The 22581-nt window shown below is 41.7% G+C and overlaps 1 protein-coding gene across 1 annotated transcript in view; it reads left to right on the top strand.

Moving 5' to 3' along the window:
- LOC103219518 (histone-arginine methyltransferase CARM1-like) overlaps window positions 1-22581 on the top strand; it is a 169603-nt gene that overhangs the window by 131690 nt on the left and 15332 nt on the right. Inside the window, exons 7-8 of the mRNA XM_073022222.1 lie at window positions 1254-1344; window positions 21546-21627. Coding sequence (XP_072878323.1) covers window positions 1254-1344; window positions 21546-21627 — 173 coding nt within the window. The remainder of the gene's footprint in view (window positions 1-1253; window positions 1345-21545; window positions 21628-22581) is intronic.

The raw sequence follows: 22581 nt of genomic DNA, 5'->3' as shown, positions 1-22581 counted from the left end.
AAGCAGTGATACATATTACTTCTCTGAGGTTATTTAATATCCTTCCATCATCTCAAAATTGAAAAACCACCAAGCAATCATTATTGTTTTGATACCCATGCCTGAGATTTAGATGGGGACATATGAATGAGGTTATGATCATGCTTTGCCCCTGACCACTTCTGAAAATACCCCAAATAAAATAACCTGTTTTCACAGATATGAAAAGCCACATAGTTTAAGGATGGGACACTGACTATCAGACGAGATTCCACTCCCTGGATTTTGCTCTGCTATTTGTTAACTCTGTGATACCAAGTAACTTAAATTTCTCTGTTTTCCTGTTTATAAAATGGACATAATAATAGAACACTTTATCTTGGTATGAGAATTATATAAATTAATGCATGGGAGACCCTTGGAAAAGTACATGAGAGGGTCATCATAACTGAGAAATTTTAGCTATTTTTATTGTTTTTATGACAGTATCTCTGGTGTCTTAAGTCAGCCTTATTTCTGAAATATAGTTAATAGTTCCTCTTTCTTTCGTGTGCAGTTTAATAAATGGCTATAAAAAGATTTTCCCTAAAATTGCAAGAGTAACAATGCTGATCATCAGGTCTGCCTACTCAGAAAGGCCCAGCTTCAGGCATGCCAATCTAGGTGCTCATTTGCCCACTGAAGAATCTACCTTTCCTGTAGTGATTGTAGATGCCAAGAAATAGCACAAATGTGTATTTCCCAGCGTGAAGATTGGCGAGCATCCATATAAACATAAATCCCAAAAGCACCTAAGAAGACAGGTGGTCGATCTGATTCTACATGGACAAAGTCTGAGAATGAGAATAATAATGTGATGGGAGAATGGGATTTTGATTATTTTTAAAGCTAAATTATTGTTACAATAAATAAGAGAATAAATAAATTAAATCAATCAATCAATCAATCAATCAATCCAGAATTCATAGGACAAACAGAAAGGGGAAAAAAAACCAGTAACTGAGAAGGCAACTGCCAGGTTGAAAGGCTTGCCTAAGTCTCTGTAAGCTTTTATCATTGTATTGCTTTGTGACTTGCTTAGATACTCTTTTCTATAGCTCCTCTATTCTTCTGCCTAATTTTGTATACTTGCATTGAGACAAAATTATATTTTGTCCTGTCATGTCATAACTGAAGCAAAAGAATGGAATTGGTCTCAGGTGGCAGATGAGTACAGCCTTCAATCAGAAAGCGATAGAAGCTGACTTCTGGGTCTGTTGTGTTTTGCTCATCAGGAATGATGTTCCCGACATTCAGTGACATCCACTTGGCCCCTTTTTCTGATGAACAGCTCTATGTGGAACACTTCTCCAGAGCCAATTTTTGGTAATGTTCTTTTTTCCTCCCTTCCTTTCCCTTCAAAGGAAACCAGAGTTTTTAAAATTATTGCTATTTGGGGTCATATGTGTGTTGTTGGGTAGGGGGAGGCGGGGCGGCAGCAGTGAGGCACCTATTCTGTACACTGTAGAATGTTTAGCGGCATCACTGGTCTCTACCTACTAGATGTTAGTCACATCTTCCCCCCAGAGTTGTGACAACCACAAATGCCCTCCAGACACTGCCAAATGTCCCCTTGCAGGATCGCCACCAGTTGAGACCACAACTCATAAATCAGAGACAGGTGAATCAAGGAGCTGTTCATGCAATATCAAACATCCAAAAAGCTATCCTACTGCTGAAACAACATCCTACCCTGCCTGCTGCCATTCTCTTCCCATTTTTCACCATCTACTTCTTTGACTCTTGGCAATGGTTTCTGTTAGTACTTGACTTTGACAGAGAACATATCAATGAGTACACCTGATAAATGAGTTGATCAAACCTTTATGGAGTTTTAATTGGCAGTTGGCTTTTGGGCCCACTTCACCCCTCTGAGATTGAGTTTCTTTTTGTGTAAAATGGGAACTGATACAAAAGCTCCTGCCAGTTTTAAACCACCATTGCTTCTGGGATTCCTTTCTGAGAACTGGTTTTTACAAGAAGAAGGAAGGAAGGAGAATGGGAAGGAGAAAGAGAGCAGATTTCATCTGTATCAGAATGTTACATGTGTGGGAGCACAGGCAGGTCCTGCAGGAGGTTCAGGATCCTCAAATTTAAGGTTTGACTTTGGTCTGAGATATACAGGGCCTTATAATACAAAGAGGTCCAAAGTTGATTTCTGGGTTTTTCTCTTTGTAATCCTAGAGAAGGGACAGCAAATAAGAGGTACTTTGGTTTCCAGGGCTACTAAGCTCTTTGAGGAGTGGGGTCAAATGGCTGATTTTTCTTTCTTTTTTTTGGCAAAATAGGCTTTCCTAGCACAGATTCAGAGCATTTTGTGGTTTTGTTGAATCTGAAACTCTGAGGTTCTAAGCCACAAGCTTTCCCAAGGGGGTGAATGGCTTCTTGGTGTATATACGTGTCGGGTGGGGCAGGGGAATGGTGGGGGAGCTTTTACCTTAATAATCATTGCTCTGTGAGATTATGCTGACCCTAAATGATTACATTTTTATTATGACCTCCTGAGGAAATGCAGAGATGAAATGGTTACGAATTTTAAGCAGCAGAATAGACCAGACCAACGAACTAGAGGTTTGTCGTCCAGGCAGTCCTTGTGTGACCTTCCAATCATACTGTCTGCTGCCATCTTACTAACTTGAGGATATTAATGATCACAGCAGTTTGGCTCAGTTTTCCACCACATACCAACATGCTGCTATTTGTTGCATCTAAAAATGAAAAACAGAAACAAAAATGAAAACATCATCTTCTCTAGATGTCACTTTCCCAGTCAGCCATGGCCAACTCTCTAAGCCCCTTTCAGCAAAATTCCTCCGAAGGGTTGTCTATACTCAGTGTCCAACTCCCCCATTCTATTTCTCACTGGAGCCATTTCTCCAAAACCACTCTTTTTGAGGTCACCAGTGCCCTGACCTCCACATTGCTAATGCCAGTGATCAACTCTCACTTCTCAACTTGTCTAATTTACTGGCATCATTTGAAACACTCTTTTTGCTTCATGATCTTTTGATTTTTCTCCTCCCTTGCTGACACTTCCTCAACCAGCTATCATTGTTACTTGTCTTCATAAGCCCCTGATGTCAGAGTGCCCCAGGATGCAGTGTTTGGACCTTTTCTCTGTGCAGGCTCCCTTGGTGAGCTCACCCATTCTCATAACTACAAATACTATCCATAGGCTAATGGTTCCCAAGTGTCCCTCTCTAGTGCAGACGTATCCTCCAAACGTGGTATTTTCCTAGTAAACTTCCTCCTGGATGTTTCCCCCTTGCAGAAATTTACCATGTGCAAAATTTAACTTCTGATCTCCCAATTTCTACCCAAAATCTGCTGTACTGCTAGTTTTTCTGTCTCAATTGATAACTTTATCCTCTCCATCATTCAAGTCAAGAACTTTGAAGGCCTCTCTTTCTTTATCTCCTGAATCCAAACCATCAAGTAATTATATTGGTTCTACTTTCAAAATCTATCCAGAATCACACCAATTTTTATTATATTCACTGTTTCCTCTTTTTCTCAACACCATCATCTCTCATCTAGATTACTGCAATAGCTTCTTACCTGTCTATTCTCAACAGAGCCAAAGCCTCGCAGGAGCTTCTCCATAGTCTGGCTCCCAGTTACTCTCTAGCCTCATTTCCTACTCCCATGTTCATTTGGGTCCTGCTTCACAGGCCTGTGTGCTGATTCTCAGACACATCAGGCATGCTCCTAAGTTAGGGCCTTTGCATTTGCAGGGTTTTTTTTTTTTTTTCCTTTGAATACTTTTTCCTCAATGTTCACATGGTCAATTACTTTAACTCCATAAAGTCTTTGTCAAATGCCACCTTCTCAATGAGATTTACCCTGACCATCCTATTTTAAATTGCACCCATGCCATGCCCAACCCTTATTTTTCAATTCTATGTTTTTTCTCTAACACTTACAGCATCCTAAAAGATATATAACCTGTTCCTATTATTATCTATGGTCTGTATCCCTCTTGATAAAATGTAAGCACTGGAAGGTCAGCAATGCTGTCAGTTTCCACCAGATGTATCCCAAGCACCCAGAACACTGCCTGCCACAGGGTAGGCTCTCAGTAAATGTTTCTGAATGAATAAAAACTTCAGTATGCCCAAACATGCATGAAAATAATTATTAAGATTTTAGGTGATATAGTTCCAGTTTTTCTATTCTTTCTTTACAAAAACAGAATCAAAAGTACCATTTTATAGCTTGTTTTTTTTTTGTTTGTTTGTTTGTTTTACTTTCACAATACTTTGTTGACATGTTCTCACATCATCTACATATATTTGACTGAAGAGTATTTCTTTTGTGACTCATAATTTATTAACTCAGTTTTCAATGTTGAATATTAAATTATTTTAATTGCCATTTTAGTCCTATAGATTCTCTAACAAACCACACCAAGGTTTCAATATTCTATAAGAATATAGAATCCTATAGAATTATATATCCTAAATTCTATAAGACACAACACTAAAGTGAACATCCTTTCATATAAATTTTGGTGTACATTCTGATTATTTCCATATGATAAATTGCTAAAAGCAGAATTACTGGACCAAAAAATGTGAAGAAGGAACTTATAAAAAATTATTCTTATATATTGCCAAATTGCCCTCTAGAAAAGTTTTACCAATTAACACTTCCACCAGTGGTATTTGGGAATGTCTGCTAAGTCTTGCCCATACGGGATATGCTTTTTAAAATGCCAATTTGATTTGCAAAAAAAATGGTGGCCAGTTTATTTTTAATCTGTATTTCTTTGATAGCTGGTGCATTTGAACGATTATTTTTAGTCAACAAACACAAAAATATTTTTAAAAATATATAGTTATCAAAATTCACAGCCTTTGCTTTCCTTCTAATTCCTCTCCCTTTGTGAGGTTTCTGCATTAGTCGACTGGCATTTGTGTCTCTTGTTGCTTTGATCCAGGAAACAGGTGGTGAATGCTTGCATGATTTCTGTCAGAAGAAGCAAAGAAGTGGATATGTACTCTGGGGAGTGGTGCAAAAAATAAGTTTGGGTGAGATCTCTCAGCTGAGAGATGAAGGAACAACTAATTGGCTAAACAAGATCATCAGATGCAGTCAGTTTTCAGTCCTCACCTGATTTTCTTATTATCTGCACTTGACACAGTTGACTCTCTCTTTGCTCCACTTCTCAAGCCTGAACCTGTTTTTTCTCCTACCTTTCTGGCCCCTACTTCTCAGTTTCCTTTGCTGATTCTTCCTCATGGCCCATATCTTTAACATTGGAGTGACTCCAGGTTTCTTTCTTACATGTCTTCCCCTTTCTGTCAACACTCACTGTCTTACTTGATCTCATTCTGTCTCTTGGCTATAAATACCGTCTTTCTGTCTACAACTCGCATAGTTAGAACTCCAGCCCAGACCTCTGCCCAGAACCACAGACTTGGATGTCCAACCGGCTGTTGACAACTACACTTGGATGTCTATTGGGCATCTCAAAATTAACATGCTTAAATGCAAGCTACTGATCCTCACCATCTCCCCACTGCCCACCTTTGCAGAACAAAACACCCCTGTGTCTACTAACAGTCTTGGCAATAGCCTTCTAACTTAAATCCTCTTTTTAAACCACAACCATGCTCTTGATGAAACATAATTCAGATTATATTATTTCACTGCATAAAGTCTTTTAGTGGCTTCCCTGTTTCTGCATAGTGAAAGCCAAAGTTCTCATAATAGTTGGGAAGACTGTACATGATCTAGATCCTACCCTGCTACCCCTCTGACTCTGTCTCCTGCTACTTCCTCTCTTACTCTCTCTCCCCTCTGGCCTCACTGGCTGGCCTCCTTGCTTCCCCTGGAACAAACCAGGCATGCTCCTGCCTCCCTGACATTCACTCTGCCCAAGACACAGACAATCCAGTGGCTTTTCTCACCTCCTGCAGGTCTTTGCTCACATGCCACCATCCCAGAGAAACCTTCTATTAATTACAAACTGCAGTCTCTTTCCTCCTGCAAGCCTGTACCACACTTCTCAATTCATTTTTCTCTATAGCACTTATCACCATATACTGTGTTATATGTTTTTACTTATTTATTGTCTATCTCCCCCATGAGACTGCAAGTTCCCTAAGTGTGGCTGCTTCATTTACTTCTATAGCCCTGTCATCTAACCTGGCTAACGGTAGTTGCTGAAGACATTTTTGGTGATTAGAAGATGAATGCATTGATTTGTAAAATTTCTATCTATATTAAGGACATTAAGACTGTTGTATTTTCTTCAGAATTTCCAGCTTGCCTTGTAATTTTATTTGTGATAGTTTTGACCACAAAACAACTTAAACTTTTTATGTAGCTGGATCTACCAATAATTATCTTTTATTGTTTCTCTATTTTCCTTTGTAATTTTTTAGCTTCCCTTCCCTCTCCCCCATGAATTTGGTATTAACTTCCTTTTTTAAAGTTTTTATTTTTCCATGTGACATTTTTTAAATTTTGCATTTAACTCTGAAATTCATCTTAGTATACAGTCTGCAATAACCATATAACTTTATCCTTTCCAAATAACCAATTATGAGACTCTCTCTTAGTAGACCAAATTACTACATTCTGATGCTAGTAGCAGTCACCTACAAAATTAATAATTTTCTTTTATATGATGATTCCTTGGACCCCATTAATTAAGGTGATGGGAAGTATCTCCTGAGAGTAAGGCTCATCATAAAGAATCATCATTCCCAACTGCAGTTCTTCTTAATGTGATGGGTACCTCTGGCATTATTGAAAATAATTGGCTCAGGGGTTTTATGCCAAAGCCTATAGATACAATTTTAAATGGGTTCTCATATGAAGAAAAATATATACATAGGATCTATTAAGAGGTGCAGCCAAATATTGTCAAGAAGCTTGAGACTAAACTAGACTGTTTTATTACATTTATTACAGTTACAGAACATAAAAGCATAAACAAAATAGGTAGTAGTTAAAAGCCAGATGACTCAGACTCTAGATCCAGATGGAACTATGTTTAATTCTTGGTTCTGGCAATTACCAACTGTAAAGCCTTAGCCAAGTTAATTTAATCTCTATGAGATTAATTTCAATCCATAAATTGAAGAAGATAATTTTACCTACCTGAAGATGATGAAATTTCAGGGATGGATCCTCTACTTGTACTTTTCTACCATAGTAGCCCTTTCTTCATGGGCCAGGTTACCCATGGTGTAGGGTTCTTCCAGATGCTGAATATATCTATCCCAATTACATATTCAGGGACCATGAAAATAATCATAGGGTTTGCATGAAACAAGTGGATACACTGTGAGATGGACTTGGTCCAAGACTCCGCTTACTACCTATTCTTCATAGCCCTCACTAACCAGAGGCATTTTAGATTTTTTTGTATCAATATAAGCTCAAACTCCTTATCTAACATTTCTCAAAAAATTGAGGTATCCTTCCTTCACCATGGTTGCTTTGTCATAGAAACCCAGGTCTGTCTGGAGAAGGAGTGGGGAATGTTTACTGTGTGTGCTTGTGGTGGCAGTGAGTCCTTCCTCAAGAGGACTGGGACTCTACTTAAGTCTGGACCACTTGGATCTGGAATTTGGGGGAGGGACTTAATATTTCCATTGTGACAGCTGACATCATCCTTCTGCTCATGAGCTAGCCATTTTTTGTTATACAAATTGAGCACTATCCTAACTGACTTTCCATCTATTTTACCTCTCTAGTAACACTAGGATCTATTAACACCAAAGGTTCTTGTAGGTCAAGGTGCCCGATTGCTACTCTACCCTAGCTTTTTACACAGTAATTATGCCATTCTTGCCTAGGCCAGATAATTACTGCTTTCCTGCTCTGACATTCTGAAATGTCATTCAAATTGTGTTCATTCAGAGCACAATTTAATGGCTACATCACCTACCACCATCTTTCATGTACCAAGGACAGCTACTCTAAGGCTCTCAAAGATGCCACTGTTATCTAACCAGTTTTTTCCCTATTACCTTGTAAAAGGAAAGTTTCCTGTGCTCTGAGAAAACAGTCAGGTTTAATGTTCTTACGTATTCCATAGTCAATCCACCTAGCGTTTCCATGTCCCTGGGCCTTCTGACCCCTTCCTCAATGCAGCAGAAGTTCTGAAATCTCCACCTCATTGACTGCAGGCCATCATGATGACCAAGTTTCAAAGTGACATCCAGTGGACTGTTAGGACTTCTGGTGTCTTGTTAGAACACTGGATCTATGAGTGCCCCATTTCAATGAGTTACACTCTCTCCTCATTTATATTCTGCCCTCTTTATGGACTTAAAATCTACTCTAATACAATATTTCCTAGTTCTTAGCAGAAAATACTATTTGGCTTCTGCAGTTTTTTAGGTATGTAAATTATCTCCTTCTGGAATAGGAATTGTGTTTACTGCTCTGGCTGTGCTTGAGTTTTTGGCGTGACAGCAATGAGAAACTATTAGCCTGAAGGCAATGAGTGATCATGAGGCAGATCTCGAAGAGAATAAAATTATCTTTCAAGGCAAAGGCTGTTGGAGAAGTTGTTGCATAGTCTTTAAGCAAGGCTGTTTTCCTCTGGTAAAAGGGGAAAGAATTCTGCCTCTGCTGGCTTGAAAGATTCAGGGGAACTGGAAAGATTTCAGGCTTCTCTGCTTTCGCCACCCAATCATCCCAACTGCAGATCTCAGGGCCCTACCATTTCCCTGTCAAGGCCACAGTTTTAATACGTAAGACCTGTCAAGAGTGCATATTCAATCTCCTCTGCAGCTCTTCTACTATTACCATTTTACTGTCTTGTTTGGAGTAGGGGGATGGAGCAGTTTCAGTTCCAAAGATGTGGCTTCTACTTGTCAAATTCTGTACATGATTTTCAGCACAGCAGGTCTTGGATCACCGAAGAGATAGGAATTTCTTTAAGTCTGCTAGAAAGCCCCTCTGGATTTCACAGTGTGTCTTAAGTTGGGAGTTGCTGCTCTGAGATTAAAATTTTCTTTTTGCAAAGCTTGCAATGCTGTCAACAGAGGCTTGCCTACTCCTCAATTCATGTAATAATCATTGCTCCAAAACTTCAAGCACACAGCTGCCATAAAGCCCAATGTTTCACCTTCTACCTTACTGCATCCTAATTAACCATCAGCAAGAACACTAGAAATTGTGATGAAAGTCTTGGCGCAATGGCTCACGCCTGTAATCCCAGCACTTTGGGAGGCCAAGGTGGGCAGATCACCTGAGGTCGGGAGTTTGAGACCAGGCTGGCCAGCATGGTGAAACTCCATCTCTACTAACAAAAATTAGCTGGGTGTGGTGGCAGGCACCTCTAATCCCAGCTACTTAGGAGGCTAAGGCAGAGAGAATCACTTGAACCTGGGAGGCAGAGGTTGAAGTGAGCCGAGATTATACCACTGCACTCCAGCCTGGGCAACAGAGTATATAGGTGAAGCTTATGTACTACAACTTTATTAAGAAGTGTATTTCCAGTGAAACAAGAATTGGGAGAAAGAAGAATGAGGCAGGGAATGAGGGGAGTGCTGATGCAAAAGTGCATTACCCTGACGAGATCCTTGGGGTGTTGCTTCACCAGCCAGAAACCTCTGTGGCCAGTGGCACCTTTGACTGAGTTTTGCTTTGTTCTGCTTACTCAGTCTGGCAGGCTGCGTTCAGCTCACATTACCAGCCTGGATCCCAGGATGCCAAGGGCAAGCCAGGTGCGGAGTGGCAAGGGGTGTGTGAGCAAGCATGGAGTCCGGTCTTTGCGCGTAGCCAGGCATGCCAGCTGCTGCTTCAGGACAGACAGCTCCAGCTGCCAGCAGCGGCACTGGCTCCCTGCAAGGCCACAGCTGGACAAGGCACACTACAGGCAGCTTCCACGGCTGGCACTGGGGAACACAGTCGTGCCCAAAAGCTTAGAGCCTTCCAGGAACTGCAGGGCTCCAAAGAGGGAGTCACAGACCTGGCTCAAGGAGCTCCCAGGTCTGGGCTCCCCAAAGGGCTGCAGCCTTTCTCTCCTTCTTTTTGCCTGCAACATGGAGAGCAAAGGGTGTGTCTCAGCCATGTTTGTGTCACAGCTCTTTTAGCCCTGAATGGTGAGTACTGAGTTCTTGTCCTACATACAGGAAGAATGAGGTATTCAGACAAGTGGAGGCTGAGCAAAACGAAGAGGAGCTTTATTGAGAAAAAGAACAGCTCAGAGGAGACCCACAGTGGGTAGCTCCTCTCTGTAGCCAGGGTGTCTGGAGGAGGGTTCGGCTCTCTTAGCAGAGAGGGTAGCTCCTCTCTGCAGCTGTTTGAACAGTTGTCTCACCATGATCCCTTCTAGTCTGGCTGAATTCCAGGTTTTTATGGGACTCAGAGGGGAGGAAGTGCATGCTGATTGATCCACAGGTGGCTATGGGCCCTCCCAGGGAAGAGCACCATAAATTCCCCTCAGGTCAGGGTGACTGGCCACCCAACCCTCAGGTTTCAGACCCTCCCTGGCTTGAAGATGAGGCTTCACTGGGGACCCAACCCCTTCTGCCCAGGAGCCTTGTCTGTCTCCCGCCACTGTTCATGCCTTCATGCCAAGGGGCGCCTGCAGGCCAGTGCCAGGCTGTCCTCAGCCGCCCCTAAGCCTCCCTTTCATGTTTGTCAGAGCCCGAAGTCTGCAGGAGGTCGAGGGGCAGGGGGCCGGTGTGTCAGCACTGCTGCAATCATGTGCACACCTGGCCAGACTGCAACAGCGCCTGGACTCGGCCCCAACTTAAGTCCAAAATCGAAGTGGACACCAACAGTGGGGAGAAGCCAGGCAGCAGCAGCAGGAACTTCCTAGCCTACAGGGGGCAAGGGGATCCTCCTAGGCCCCCAAGAATGCAGAGATGTCTGGGTCTGCAGCCACCCTACAGCAGCTGCAGCTGTACCCTAGAAGTTCTTGCTCCAACTTGGAAGGGCGGGGCTCTCGCCTGTCTCCAGGTCCCACCAGCTCCATGGAACATGCAGCCCCGGTGGTGCTTCCTTGCGGCCTGGGGTGGGGGCTTCATGTCCTCACTGGGCCCAGGTCTGCGTCTGGGGCAGAGGTGATGTCACGAGTTCTCCCTGTGGCCCCAGTGCTCAGCGGTGGCCCCGGGACTCCCCCTCATCCTGCTTGCTAATTCCTGTCCCTTTGAACACTGTCTGGTTCACCCACTGGGCTGAAACTCTCCAATGAACAGGACACGCCCCGTGCCTCAGTACAGCCTGGCCAGCTCACGGCCATGCCTGGGGTTAGGGGGCGCCTCCAGGAGCAGATGGCAGGTGCGGGGCCTGACCATCAGGATTGTCTGGCTTAGTGGTCACTTTAATGTGGGGCATGTCCTGGGGATACAGTCTCAGGAGGTCCCATACAGAGCCTTTTCCTGAGGCGCAGGAACCTGGCGCCATCGGCAGGTTGGGTGCAGTGGCCACGTCACTGGGCAGGTCCTGGAAGTGGGTGCCACTCCCACTTCTTGTCCTGGTTCCCTGAAGCGGGGCCCCAGCTCCACATCTCGGACCCGGGCCCCATGCTCCGCATGCAAGCACGGCACCACCCTGGGCCCAGCTCTGCCTCGGGGACCGTCTCTGCCCATTTTTCTCTGCCTGACCTCACTGCTCTCCCTCCAGCGGGTGGCTCGGCCCAGCCCCATTCCCGGGGTTCCCAGGGGTGGGTTCTCAGGGCAGCAGGTTCCGGGGACGCTCCCAGTGGCAGGCTCCAGGGGCTGCCCACCTCAGCATCTGTACCTGAGGGCCCACGACCTACTCCTGTACCCCACTGCAACTGGCGTCAGGGTAGGGGCTGCTTGGCACAGGCTGCTGCTGCTATTATCACCATGCTGACAACCGCCTAGTATTAAACAAGAGATTGCTCGCTCTCTCAGGACCGTCTTCAAAAGATCAAATGAACTACATCTCAGGACAGTTTATACAGGGAGATAAATGAATTTATACACTGGCTTTTATCTCCTCATTTATCAAATACTCATCCTGCCAACATTAACTAGCCTTCTGGGTCTTATGGCATCTCATACCCAAAGTTAACAGGGATGCCCCAGGGCAGGAGGAGAGGGGCACATTGTGCAGGCCTGGGGTGAGACATTGTTGCACTGTGCCCATGCAAGGTCAGAGGAGCCCATCCTTTGGCACAGTTGGTGCAGAACACATGGCTGAGGTTTCCAGAGACAGGTAAGAAAGATCTGGGATGGCACTTAAAAGGTGATATACCACCGAAGGCACCAAACGACATTTTCCAGTTCCCTTTTCAGAGTATTATGCATGGATAGTATGCATCTGTCATATTTGACCAGAGCAAAGTCAATTGAGTGAAATCAGGGATCCTAGTGGTGAATGGCCTCTAGTCAGTTGTTTTTTACAGAAATCGGAGGTCTGTGTTTGCAAAGGATGAGGGAAGATAAATGTATGTAGAATACTGCCACAGGCAATCAGAGCTCCCTTTTTGTTCCTTTCTACTCTGAGTCTACCAAATACCTTGTTGGCCATGGTACTACTGAGAAACATTATTTTTAAAGAAATTTATTCTACTGAGTGGACAAGCTGCTGAAGTCTACTGTGAGGGTAATGAACGATTTGTTCGTAGCCTAATTATGCATCAACCTAAATTTCCCACTAAAGTTTCTTTTGCATAGTTAGAGTTTTAGGCCTTCTGGTCATTCCCAAAAGTATATTTGACCCTGATGGTCACTAGTTCATAGAAATACTATGAAGATCAAATAAAAATATTTCAAATTAGCATACGAGATAACCAAAATTTTTTCAGAAGTCAAGTAAACAGCACAAAATGTCACAGAGAAAGAACTTTTGTAGGAATATTACCGTAACTGAAAAATCATGTCAGTATTTTCATGTGCCCCCGTCCTTATCCCATTCATATTTCAGTGATTTCTTGGTCTCTAATCCTCTTTCAGTTGCCTAGTACTCATTCTTGATATGTCCTCTGCATCATCTCTGTTTATATCTGCAGCTCTTGAACTCATCTGCCTTTTGCTCTTAGGATAAGCCTTGATTTCTGTATTTATCTTGTTTCATAATGTTTGTCAAACTCATGGCTCTTTTATAATATTCTGCCTCGATCAAGTTCATGCCCTTTTTATACATCCTGACTTGTGTTGTCAGGGATATGCAGTATTCCCATCCCCTGGCCCAATTATGGGTTGTAACAATTTAGTTCAGTCCTGGTAGAACTAGGACTTCACTGAACCAGGCAAAGCTATTCTCTCAGAATTGTATGTACATAGTATGGTGCATAAAGATGGAAAAAGAGTATTTCTGACTAATGTATCTGAAAAGTCTAAGGATAGATTCAGCTTCTCAGACGTAAATGGATTTCAAGGCACTTATATTGGATCCTGGTCTCTCTCTCTCACTCAGCTTGGCTCCATTCTTAGGTAACTTTCCCCTCATGGCAGCAATGTGTTTTCTAGAGAATCTAGATTTATAGACTCATAGCTCCATCACCACTTCTCCTTTGCCACAGTTTAAACAAAAGTCATAGGCTTGACTTTCGTTGGGTCACATGCTTAACCCTAAGTCTATCACCAAGGCTAGGGTGATAAGATACTGCGACTGGCCGAGATTGAGCCACATGTTGAAAGCATAGTCAAGACCACCTAAACCACAAGAACTGTGAGTAAGAAAGAGAGGCCTAACAGAAAAAAATCTGGTGCTGTTACTGCAAGGGCAGCCATTTGCCAGGTAGAACAGACATAAGATAACCATCATAGTTGCCTTGACTGACTCATTCTTCCTTCCAATATGCTTTCATAGGTCCAATTCTTAGGCCAACCACTATAATATCTAGATTTAGCTTGACACACCTGAGAATGCTCCACAGATTTCTTTACAGAATCACAGACTTTCCCTTACTTTTTACCAAAGAGTCATGGTCTGAAGTGCACCTGTTTTCCCCCTCTCATTTATACTAAAAAAAAAAAAAAAAAAAAAGATTACAAATACAAAAAAAATCTAACTATAGCATATGGGAAACACAAGCCACACTACTTTGCTGGTGTTTAAACCAGTAAAATCAGAGACATAATGAGCACACATCTTTGCACAGATACCACTTTCCACAGTGGTTGATATGCCTACAGTCGGCTGGGGTGGAAAATTGTATCAAATCGAAATCACAGTGAGAGATCACCTCACACCCTTCAGGATGGCTATTATTGAAAAAAAAAAAGACAAGTGTTGGTGAGTATGTGGAGAAAATGGAACCCTCGTGCATTGTTAACGGGAATGAAAAATTGTACAGCTGCTATGAAAAAAATATATGTAGGTTATTCAAAAATTTAAAAATAAAACTACCATATGATTCAGCAATCCCACTTTTGGGTATTTATCCAAAAGAATTGAAATCAGGATCTTTAAGAGATGTTAGTACTCCTATATTCATTGCAGCACTATTCACAATCGCCAAGATATGGAAACAGCCTAAGTGTCCATCAACAGATGAATGGATTTTAAAAATGTGGTATATACATACAGTAGAATATATTTTGCCTTAAAAAGAAGGCAGATTCAGCCATGAAAAAGAATGAGGTCATGTGTTTTGTGGGAATATGGACGGAGCTTGAGGCTATTATCCTTAGTAAACTAATGCAGGAACAGAAAACCAAATACTGCATATTCTCACTGATAAGTGGGAGCTAAATGATGAGAACTTATGAACACAAAGAAGGAAACAACTGACACTGGGGTCTGCTTGAGGGTGGAGGGTTGTGGGGAGAGGAACAGAAAAGATAACTATTGGTTACTGCACTTAATTCACAAGTGATGAAATAATCCGTACAACAGACACTCATGACATGAGTTTACCTGTGTAATGAACATTCACATGTACCTCCAAACCTAAAATGAAAGTTTAAAAAAAAATAAAATCATACAGGAAACATTGTCAAATATTAAAAACAGAAGGCAGAACATGGCAACGTGTCTGTAATATGTGACAAGGTAGATGAACCTTGAGGACATTATGCTAAATGAAATAAGCCAGTCACAGAAAGACAAATACTGCTTGATCCCGTGTATATGAGGTATTTAAAATAGTCAAGTTTATAGATTCAAAGAGTAGAATGGTGATTACCAGCAGCTGGAGGAAACATGGAGCATTACTAATCAATGAGCATAAAGTTTTAGTCAAACATGATAAAAATAAGTAGAGCTCTACTATACAACGTTGTACCTATAGTCAAAAATAATGTATCCTAACTCAAAGATTTGTAAGAGAGTAGATCTTACGTGTTTTTGCCACAATTAACACATAAAATAACCATATAGAATTTAATTTTAAAAGAAGTTTGTCAAAAACAACCAAGCCTCAAGTCCTGCTGTATACAAGGAACGTATAAGAAATCAAATAAAGATGCAATTTATTCCTAGACACACACCCTTCTCCTACTAGGAACTCCCAACCATACTCTTATGCCACATTTTCAACATTCTTTGTGGCTGTAGTGACGTTTTTGAATCTTTGCTTTTGTTTCCTAGTTCTTGGGGTTACAAACGTCTCCTGTCAGGTTAGTGTACACTTGGTTGTTAATTCTGGTAGAGCACAGCACATTAAGACACAAAAGTTGTTTAACTGTCAAACAGCACAACCTGGATTCCCCTCCCCCAACACCATCCCACTTCTCTCTCTCTCTCTCTCATTTGTCTTCTACCTTCCTTCTTCTTTTTTTACAAAGGAAGAAAACTTCTTAATGGGGATGAGCAGCTTTTTTGTCAGAATAGAATAAAGACAAGATTCTTCTTAAAGTGTCTGATTTATATGAACTGTATTTTTAGGCATTTCCAGATGTTGCATGCATTATGGTTGTGGTGTTGGTAAATGTGAAGGATTTCCCACATGAAGAATGGTAGGAATTGGGAATGTGAACTCGGGAGAAAAAAACACCCAGACTCTCTCTCTTACGTGCTCATAAAGACACCCTAAATTAACTTAGAAAATAGAAGCCACAGCTGATGAAAACAATGGAAACTATCCCTAGCTCCCCATTCAACAGATTAGTTGCCTGATCAATCTCCCTGACCCCCTGACCCACATGATGTATCTCAGGAGACCACGAGAGATGCCAGATTTTATCTGCTTTAATTATTTTATGATGCATTGCAGAAGGATATTTAAAATTTCTAAGAATTAGAAATATGAAATATGGTCCAGCCAGAATTTTTTTAAAAACCCAGGCAGTGGGCTCTTTGCCCACAGCTTTCCATCTGCCCCAGAAATGGTGCCCATCTGCACCACACTGTTTGTGGCTTATGGGTTTTAATTGGTACTGAACATGCAAAGCAAATGGCACAGACGCATCATCCTCTTTGAGAGCTGAGGTGGTATTCAGTGGATAGACGGAAGTTTTCAATTCAGTCATGCCATGTGGAGAACTGTCTTTGCCCTTGGAGTTTTCTTTTTGGCCAATAATCTTTTTGGCCAAGAATCTACTTGGTCAAGAATCTAGAACAACTAACTTAGTACCCAACCCTAGTTGCACTTCAGAATCACCTGTTTAGCTGTGGAAATAAACAGGCACTAGGGTTATCCCTAGATCAAATGTATCACAATTCAGAGGCATCAGTACTTTTAAAAAAAACCATAGTTTTCTAAGCTATTGAAAAATTTTCTTTCTGTCTCTCCCTCCTTCTCCCCCTCCCTCTCCTTCTCTCATTCTTTCACTTATCTCCTTTTCTTCCTCCCTCCTTCAAATATAAGTTTGGTGCAAAAGTAATGGCAAAACCTGCGACTCCTTTTGCATCAACCTAATAATAGGCTGTTGTGACATGATTATTTCCCCAAGAACACTCCCATTTTCATTCTGTTAAAGCCATTTAAATCTACAGTGTTCTATTTCCAGACGTTTTCTAGGATTATGGGAGGCTTGTTTTCAATATATGTGTTTATAAAATGATGTGAAGCACCATTTGGCTTTACCAGTGGGCCAACTTGGCTCTGGCCCTTGGTAGAAGCAGAAGATTAGGAATTGAGTGATGAAGCTGAAGAAACTTGGCCAAATGACTTTTGCCATTTCCTCTTCATTGTCATTGATGCCTGTACCCACATATAGGGCCATTTAGAGTACCAAGTCCTCCAGTTCATTCCAGTTCATTCACTGATTAATTTATTCATTAAATAAATAAATGTGGACAGATCTTTTTCACCCTAACAATATTCCTGGCCCCATGCTAAGTGTTAAGTATACTCTGATGAATAAGAAAATTCTTCTGCTTTTAAGTGAATGAAGCATAGATACTTAATCGTAACACAAGGTTTTGCATTCTTAAATGGAAATTTTTGAGCACAGTCTTATTATTATACTTTGTGTTCTGGGGTACATGTGCAGAACATGCAGGTTTGTTATATAAGTATACATGTGCCATGGTGATTTGCTGCACCCATCAACCCCCGTCATCTACATTAGATATTTTCTCCTAATGCTATCCCTCCCCCTACCTCCCACCCCCTGACAGGCTCCTGTGTGTGGTGTTCCCCTCCCTGTGTCCATGTGTTCTCACTGTCCAAATCGCACTTAGGAGAACATGTGGTGTTTGGTTTTCTGTTCTTGTGTTAGTTTGCTGAGAATGATGGTTTCCAGCTTCATCCACATCCCTGCAAAGGACATGAACTCATTCTTTTTTATGGATGCATAGTATTCCATGGTGTATATGTGTCACATTTTCTTTATTCAGTCTATCATTGATGGGCATTTGGGTTGGTTCCGAGTCTTTGCTATTGTGAACAGAGCCACAATAAACATGCATGTGCATGTGTCTTTATAGTAGAATGGTTTATTAATCCTTTGGGTATATACGCAGTAATGGGATTGCTGGGTCACATGGTATTTCTAGTTCTAGATCCTTGAGGAATCGCCACACTGTCTTCCACAATGTTTGAACCAATTTACACTCCCACCAACAGTGTAAAAGCATTTCTGTTTGTCCACATCCTCTCCATCATCTGTTGTTTCCTGACTTTTTAATGATCACCATTCTAACTGGCATGAGATGGTACCTCATTGTGATCTTGATTTGCATTTCTCTAATGACCAGTGATGATGAGCTTTTTTTCATAAGTTTGTTGGCTGATAAATGTCTTCTTTTGAGAAGTGTCTGTTCATATCCTTTGCCCACTTTTCGATGGGGTTGTTTTTTTCTTGTAAATTTGTTTAAGTTCTTTGTAGATTCTGGATATTAGCCCTTTGTCAGATGGACAGATTGCAAAAATTTTCTCCCATTCTTTAGGTTGCCTGTTCACTCTGATGATAGTTTCATTTGCTGTGCAGAAGCTCTTTAGTTAGATCCCATTTGTCAATTTTGGCTTTTGTTGCCATTGCTTTTGGTGTTTTAGTCATGAGGTCTTTGCTCATGCCTATGTCCTGAATGGTACTGCCTAGATTTTTTTCTAAGGTTTTTATGGTTTTAGATCTTATGTTTAAGTCTTTCATCCATCTTGAGTTAATTTTTGCATAAGGTATAAGGAAGGGATCCAGTTTCAGCTTTCTGCATATGGCTAGCCAGTTTTCCCAACGTTTATTAAATAGGGAATCCTTTCCCTATTGCTTCTTTTTGTCAGATTTGTCAAAGACCAGATAGCTGTAGATGTGTGGTGTTATTTCTGAGGCCTCTGTTCTGTTCCATTGGTCGATATATCTGTTTTGGTGCCAGTACCATGCTGTTTTGGTTACTGTAGCCTTGAATAAAGTTTGAAGTCAAGTAGCATGATGCCTCCAGCTTTGTTCTTTTTGCTTAGGATTGTACTGGCTATGTGGGATCCTTTTTTGTTCCATGTGAAATTTAAAGTAGTTTTTTCCAATTCTGTGAAGAAAGTCAATGGTAGTTTGATGGGGATAGCATTGAGTCTGTAAATTACTTTCAGCACCGTGGCCATTTTAATGATATTGACTTTTCCTATCCATGAGCATGGGATGTTTTTCCATTTGTTTGTGTCCTCTCTTATTTCCTTGAGTAGAGGTTTGTTGTTCTCCTTGAAGAGGTCCTTCGCATCCCTTGTAAGTTCTTTTCCTAGGTATTTTATTCTCTTTGTAGCAATTGTGAATGGGAGTTTGACAAAATTCAACAGCCCCTCCTGCTAAAAACTCTCAATAAACTAGGTATTCATAGAACGTATCTCAAAATAATAAGAACTATTTATGACAAACCCACAGCCAATATCATACTGAATGGGCAAAAGCTGGGAACATTCCATTTGAAAACCGGCACAAGACAAGGATGCCCTCTCTCACCGCTCCTATTTAACATAGTATTAGAAGTTCTGGCCAGGGCAATCAGACAAGAGAAAGAAATAAAGAGTATTCAATTAGGAAAAGAGGAAGTCAAATTGTCTCTGTTTGCAGACGACATGATTGTATATTTAGAAAACTCCATCGTTTCAGCCCAAAATCTCCTTAAGCTGATAAGCAACTTCAGCAAAGTCTCAGGAACAAAATCAACTTGCAAAAATCACAAGCATTCCTATACACCAATAACAGTGAGCCGAGTCATAAAGACTAAATAGGAATTAACAGGGCAAAAAAGGAAAAGGGGCATTCCGGGTAGAGGGGAAAACAACCAAAAGCTCAGAGGTGAGAAATTGTACAATCCCTGTAAGAATGTGTGAGTGTTCAATGGGGCTCAAGTTTGGCTTGCATGTTGAGGACTGGCTGCTGACTAATAGCATCAGGCTTCTCTCCTCACTGCTGCCTGTGAGCACATTTGAGGCTTTCACTTTTGATATAGAGCCTCACTTTGGATGATCCTTTCAACAAAATCTAACTGCACCCTAATTTTTTATGTTTATTCCATGTTTCTGTGTTTTCTTTCTTTCTTTCTTCCCTACAGGCTGGTGGGTATTGGGTTTGGGGAGGGTGAGGACTGATGAATTGAGTTCCAATTTGATTCACAGACTATACAGCATACATAAAACACAGCCTTATTAGGGAATCTTAATGAGGGATACAGGCTTTCAACCTCTAGTGATAAGGTTGCCAAGCCTTTCCGGAGTTTGGGCCTGGGAATCTGAATTCTTAACAGGCTCCCCAAAGTAAACCCTTAGCACAGTCAGATTGGACAACACTTCCCTAGTGCCCAGTGTTGATCTGAGAAGGTACATTTAGGGCATACTAGCTAACACTTATCTAGTAGTAACAAATGCCAGGAATCATTCAAAGTGCTTTTTAAAAATTAACTCAACCCTCATAAGAACCCTATAAGGCAAGCTTGTAAGTATGTCCATTTTAGAGATAAGGAAACTGGTGCACAGAGTTCAAATGACTTGTCTGAATTACACAGCTAGTCAGTGGCAGAACTGGAATCAAAGCTACTCTGATTTCATACCCTAGATTGCTTTCCTAAATTTTCAAGGCCATTAGCCAAGCTGATATGAAATACCTGCTATGCTCCAGGCACATCTATATTGCAGCAGATACATAAAAGTATTAGGTCGGTGCAAAAGTAATTGGGGTTTTTGCTATTACTTTTAATGGCAAAAACCACAATCACTTTTGCACTGACCTAATACAACAGAGCCAGTTGTGTACTGGTAAACACGTTATATCTGGTTCTTTGGGTGGGGGGAGGGGTGGAGACATGATATGTAATGTTTGTCAGTTTCTATGGTTCAGATGTCACTGACCATGGAATTGGGAAGAATGTGCACAGTGGGCTCTGATAAGCTGTTATGAGCTGGCTCCAGATCACCACATGATACATCCCCTGCTCACTTGTGACTGCCTGGTATCAGCTATCACAACAAATGCCATCATGAAGGTACCAGCCAGTGGCTAGGGAAGAATAGAGAAAGAAAATCTATTTTCTCAAACAGCAGGAGTGTCAAGCGGCTTTGGAGAGCTAAAGTCGTGCTCTTAGTTGGGATAGTGGGAGGACCAAGGAAACTGCATTTCAGCACTTGAACAGCACAGCACAGAGCCGGGGGCCACCCATCGGGGGAGATCAAGGGTAGGAGCTCAAAGACCTTCCTGCCCCCAAATATCCTTCTTGATAATCTCCTTACAAGTTTATTTACTTGTTTAGAGACACAGTCTCACTCTGTCACCCCAGCTGGGGTGCGGTGGCATGATCTTGGCTCACTACAACCTCCACCTCCCAGGTTCAAGCAATTCTCCTGCCTCAGCCTCCCAAGTAGCTGGGACTATAGGTGCCTGCCACCACGCATAGCTAATTTTTGTAATTTTAGTAGAGATGAGGTTTCACCATGTTGCCCAGGCTTGTCTCGAACTCCTGAGCTCAAGTGATCCTCCCACCTCAGCCTCCCAAAGTGCTGGGATTACAGGGATGAGCCCAATTTATTTCAACTCAACTTGTTTTCCCTTCTTTCTCTCCCAACCCCATGTCAAATACAGGTCTGCAAATTTTCTAGGGAGAATTTCCTGCCACACCCTATAGACCAGCTGCCCTTCACATGTGCAAACATTCTCCCTAGGGCTAACGCAGAGGACCCATGAGGCAGCCTCATAGCACATAACAGCTATGGGGGGCCTGAGGACTCAGATGACAGACAGATGCATGGTGATTTTTTTGTGATATTTTAGGTACCAGCAGTGTTTCTATAGGGTCAATCTGTCCAGTCTCCGGGGTGCAGCAGTGGATGAATACTTCAGGCAGCCAAGAGTAGTAAGTGTGCTCTCTTTTCAGGCTTTCTCCCATGTTTATATATTGATTCATTCACTCATTCACTGGCGTGCACTGGACTGCCAGGTTCTGTGCGAGGCCATCACAGAATAGGAGAAAGAGTTCCCTAGAGCACTATGTGTTCAAGTCTTCCAGCTCTAATCTCCTCCATCAATTAAGAAAATCATCAGAGAATGATACTATTGAAAGCAAGAAAATTTTTAAACTACCTTTCAGTAAGTAACTTCTAGTTCCCCACTGCCCTGACCCACCCCATACGCAACTCAGTCCTTACATTTGTTCAATAATTCACATCCTTCCATTCATTCTAGTGGCCCAAAACATAATAGAAGAGCAAGCATTATATAACAACTTAGAGCAGGAGCTTTGCCGTTAATCAGATTTAAATTTCAGCCATGGCCCCGTTTTGCTGTGTAACCTTGGAAAACTTTAAGTTTGCATCATCTGAAATTCTTTCAGTTGTAAGTAGAAGAAAAATCAAATTGGCTTAAGCTAAAATTGAATGACTGTCTTTCAAAAATTACAAAACCTAGAGACAGAGTTTGCTTCTGGGACGTGTTGCAGGATCTCCAAAAATGTCACCAGGATGTGATTTTTCTATCCTTATCAATTATCTCTACTTCCTCTGATTTAACACTTTTCCTAGACAGGCTTTCCCTTCGTGGTAACAAGATGGCTACAGAAACTCCAGCCTCTGATTTTTACGACTAAATTCCACAGGAGAGCCTGCCTTTTCCTAATAACTTAAGCCAAAAGCTCCAGATTTAGTTTAGGTAGTTTAGTTAGGTTATCCTACCTTGGATTATGTGCTCATCTATGAACCAATCACTGTCTTCAAGGGAAAAGTAGTGCTCTGACTTGCCGATCTGGGGTCATATGCCACATCTTTTACCGAGGGTATACTAAGTTCACATGGAACTTTTTGGACAGAATGTG

The sequence above is a fragment of the Chlorocebus sabaeus genome, chromosome 12 (assembly GCF_047675955.1).
Source record: "Chlorocebus sabaeus isolate Y175 chromosome 12, mChlSab1.0.hap1, whole genome shotgun sequence".
Classification (NCBI taxonomy): Eukaryota; Metazoa; Chordata; class Mammalia; order Primates; family Cercopithecidae; genus Chlorocebus; species Chlorocebus sabaeus.
Note: the sequence above shows the minus strand (reverse complement) of the source record. Positions and strands in the feature narration are given on the sequence as shown.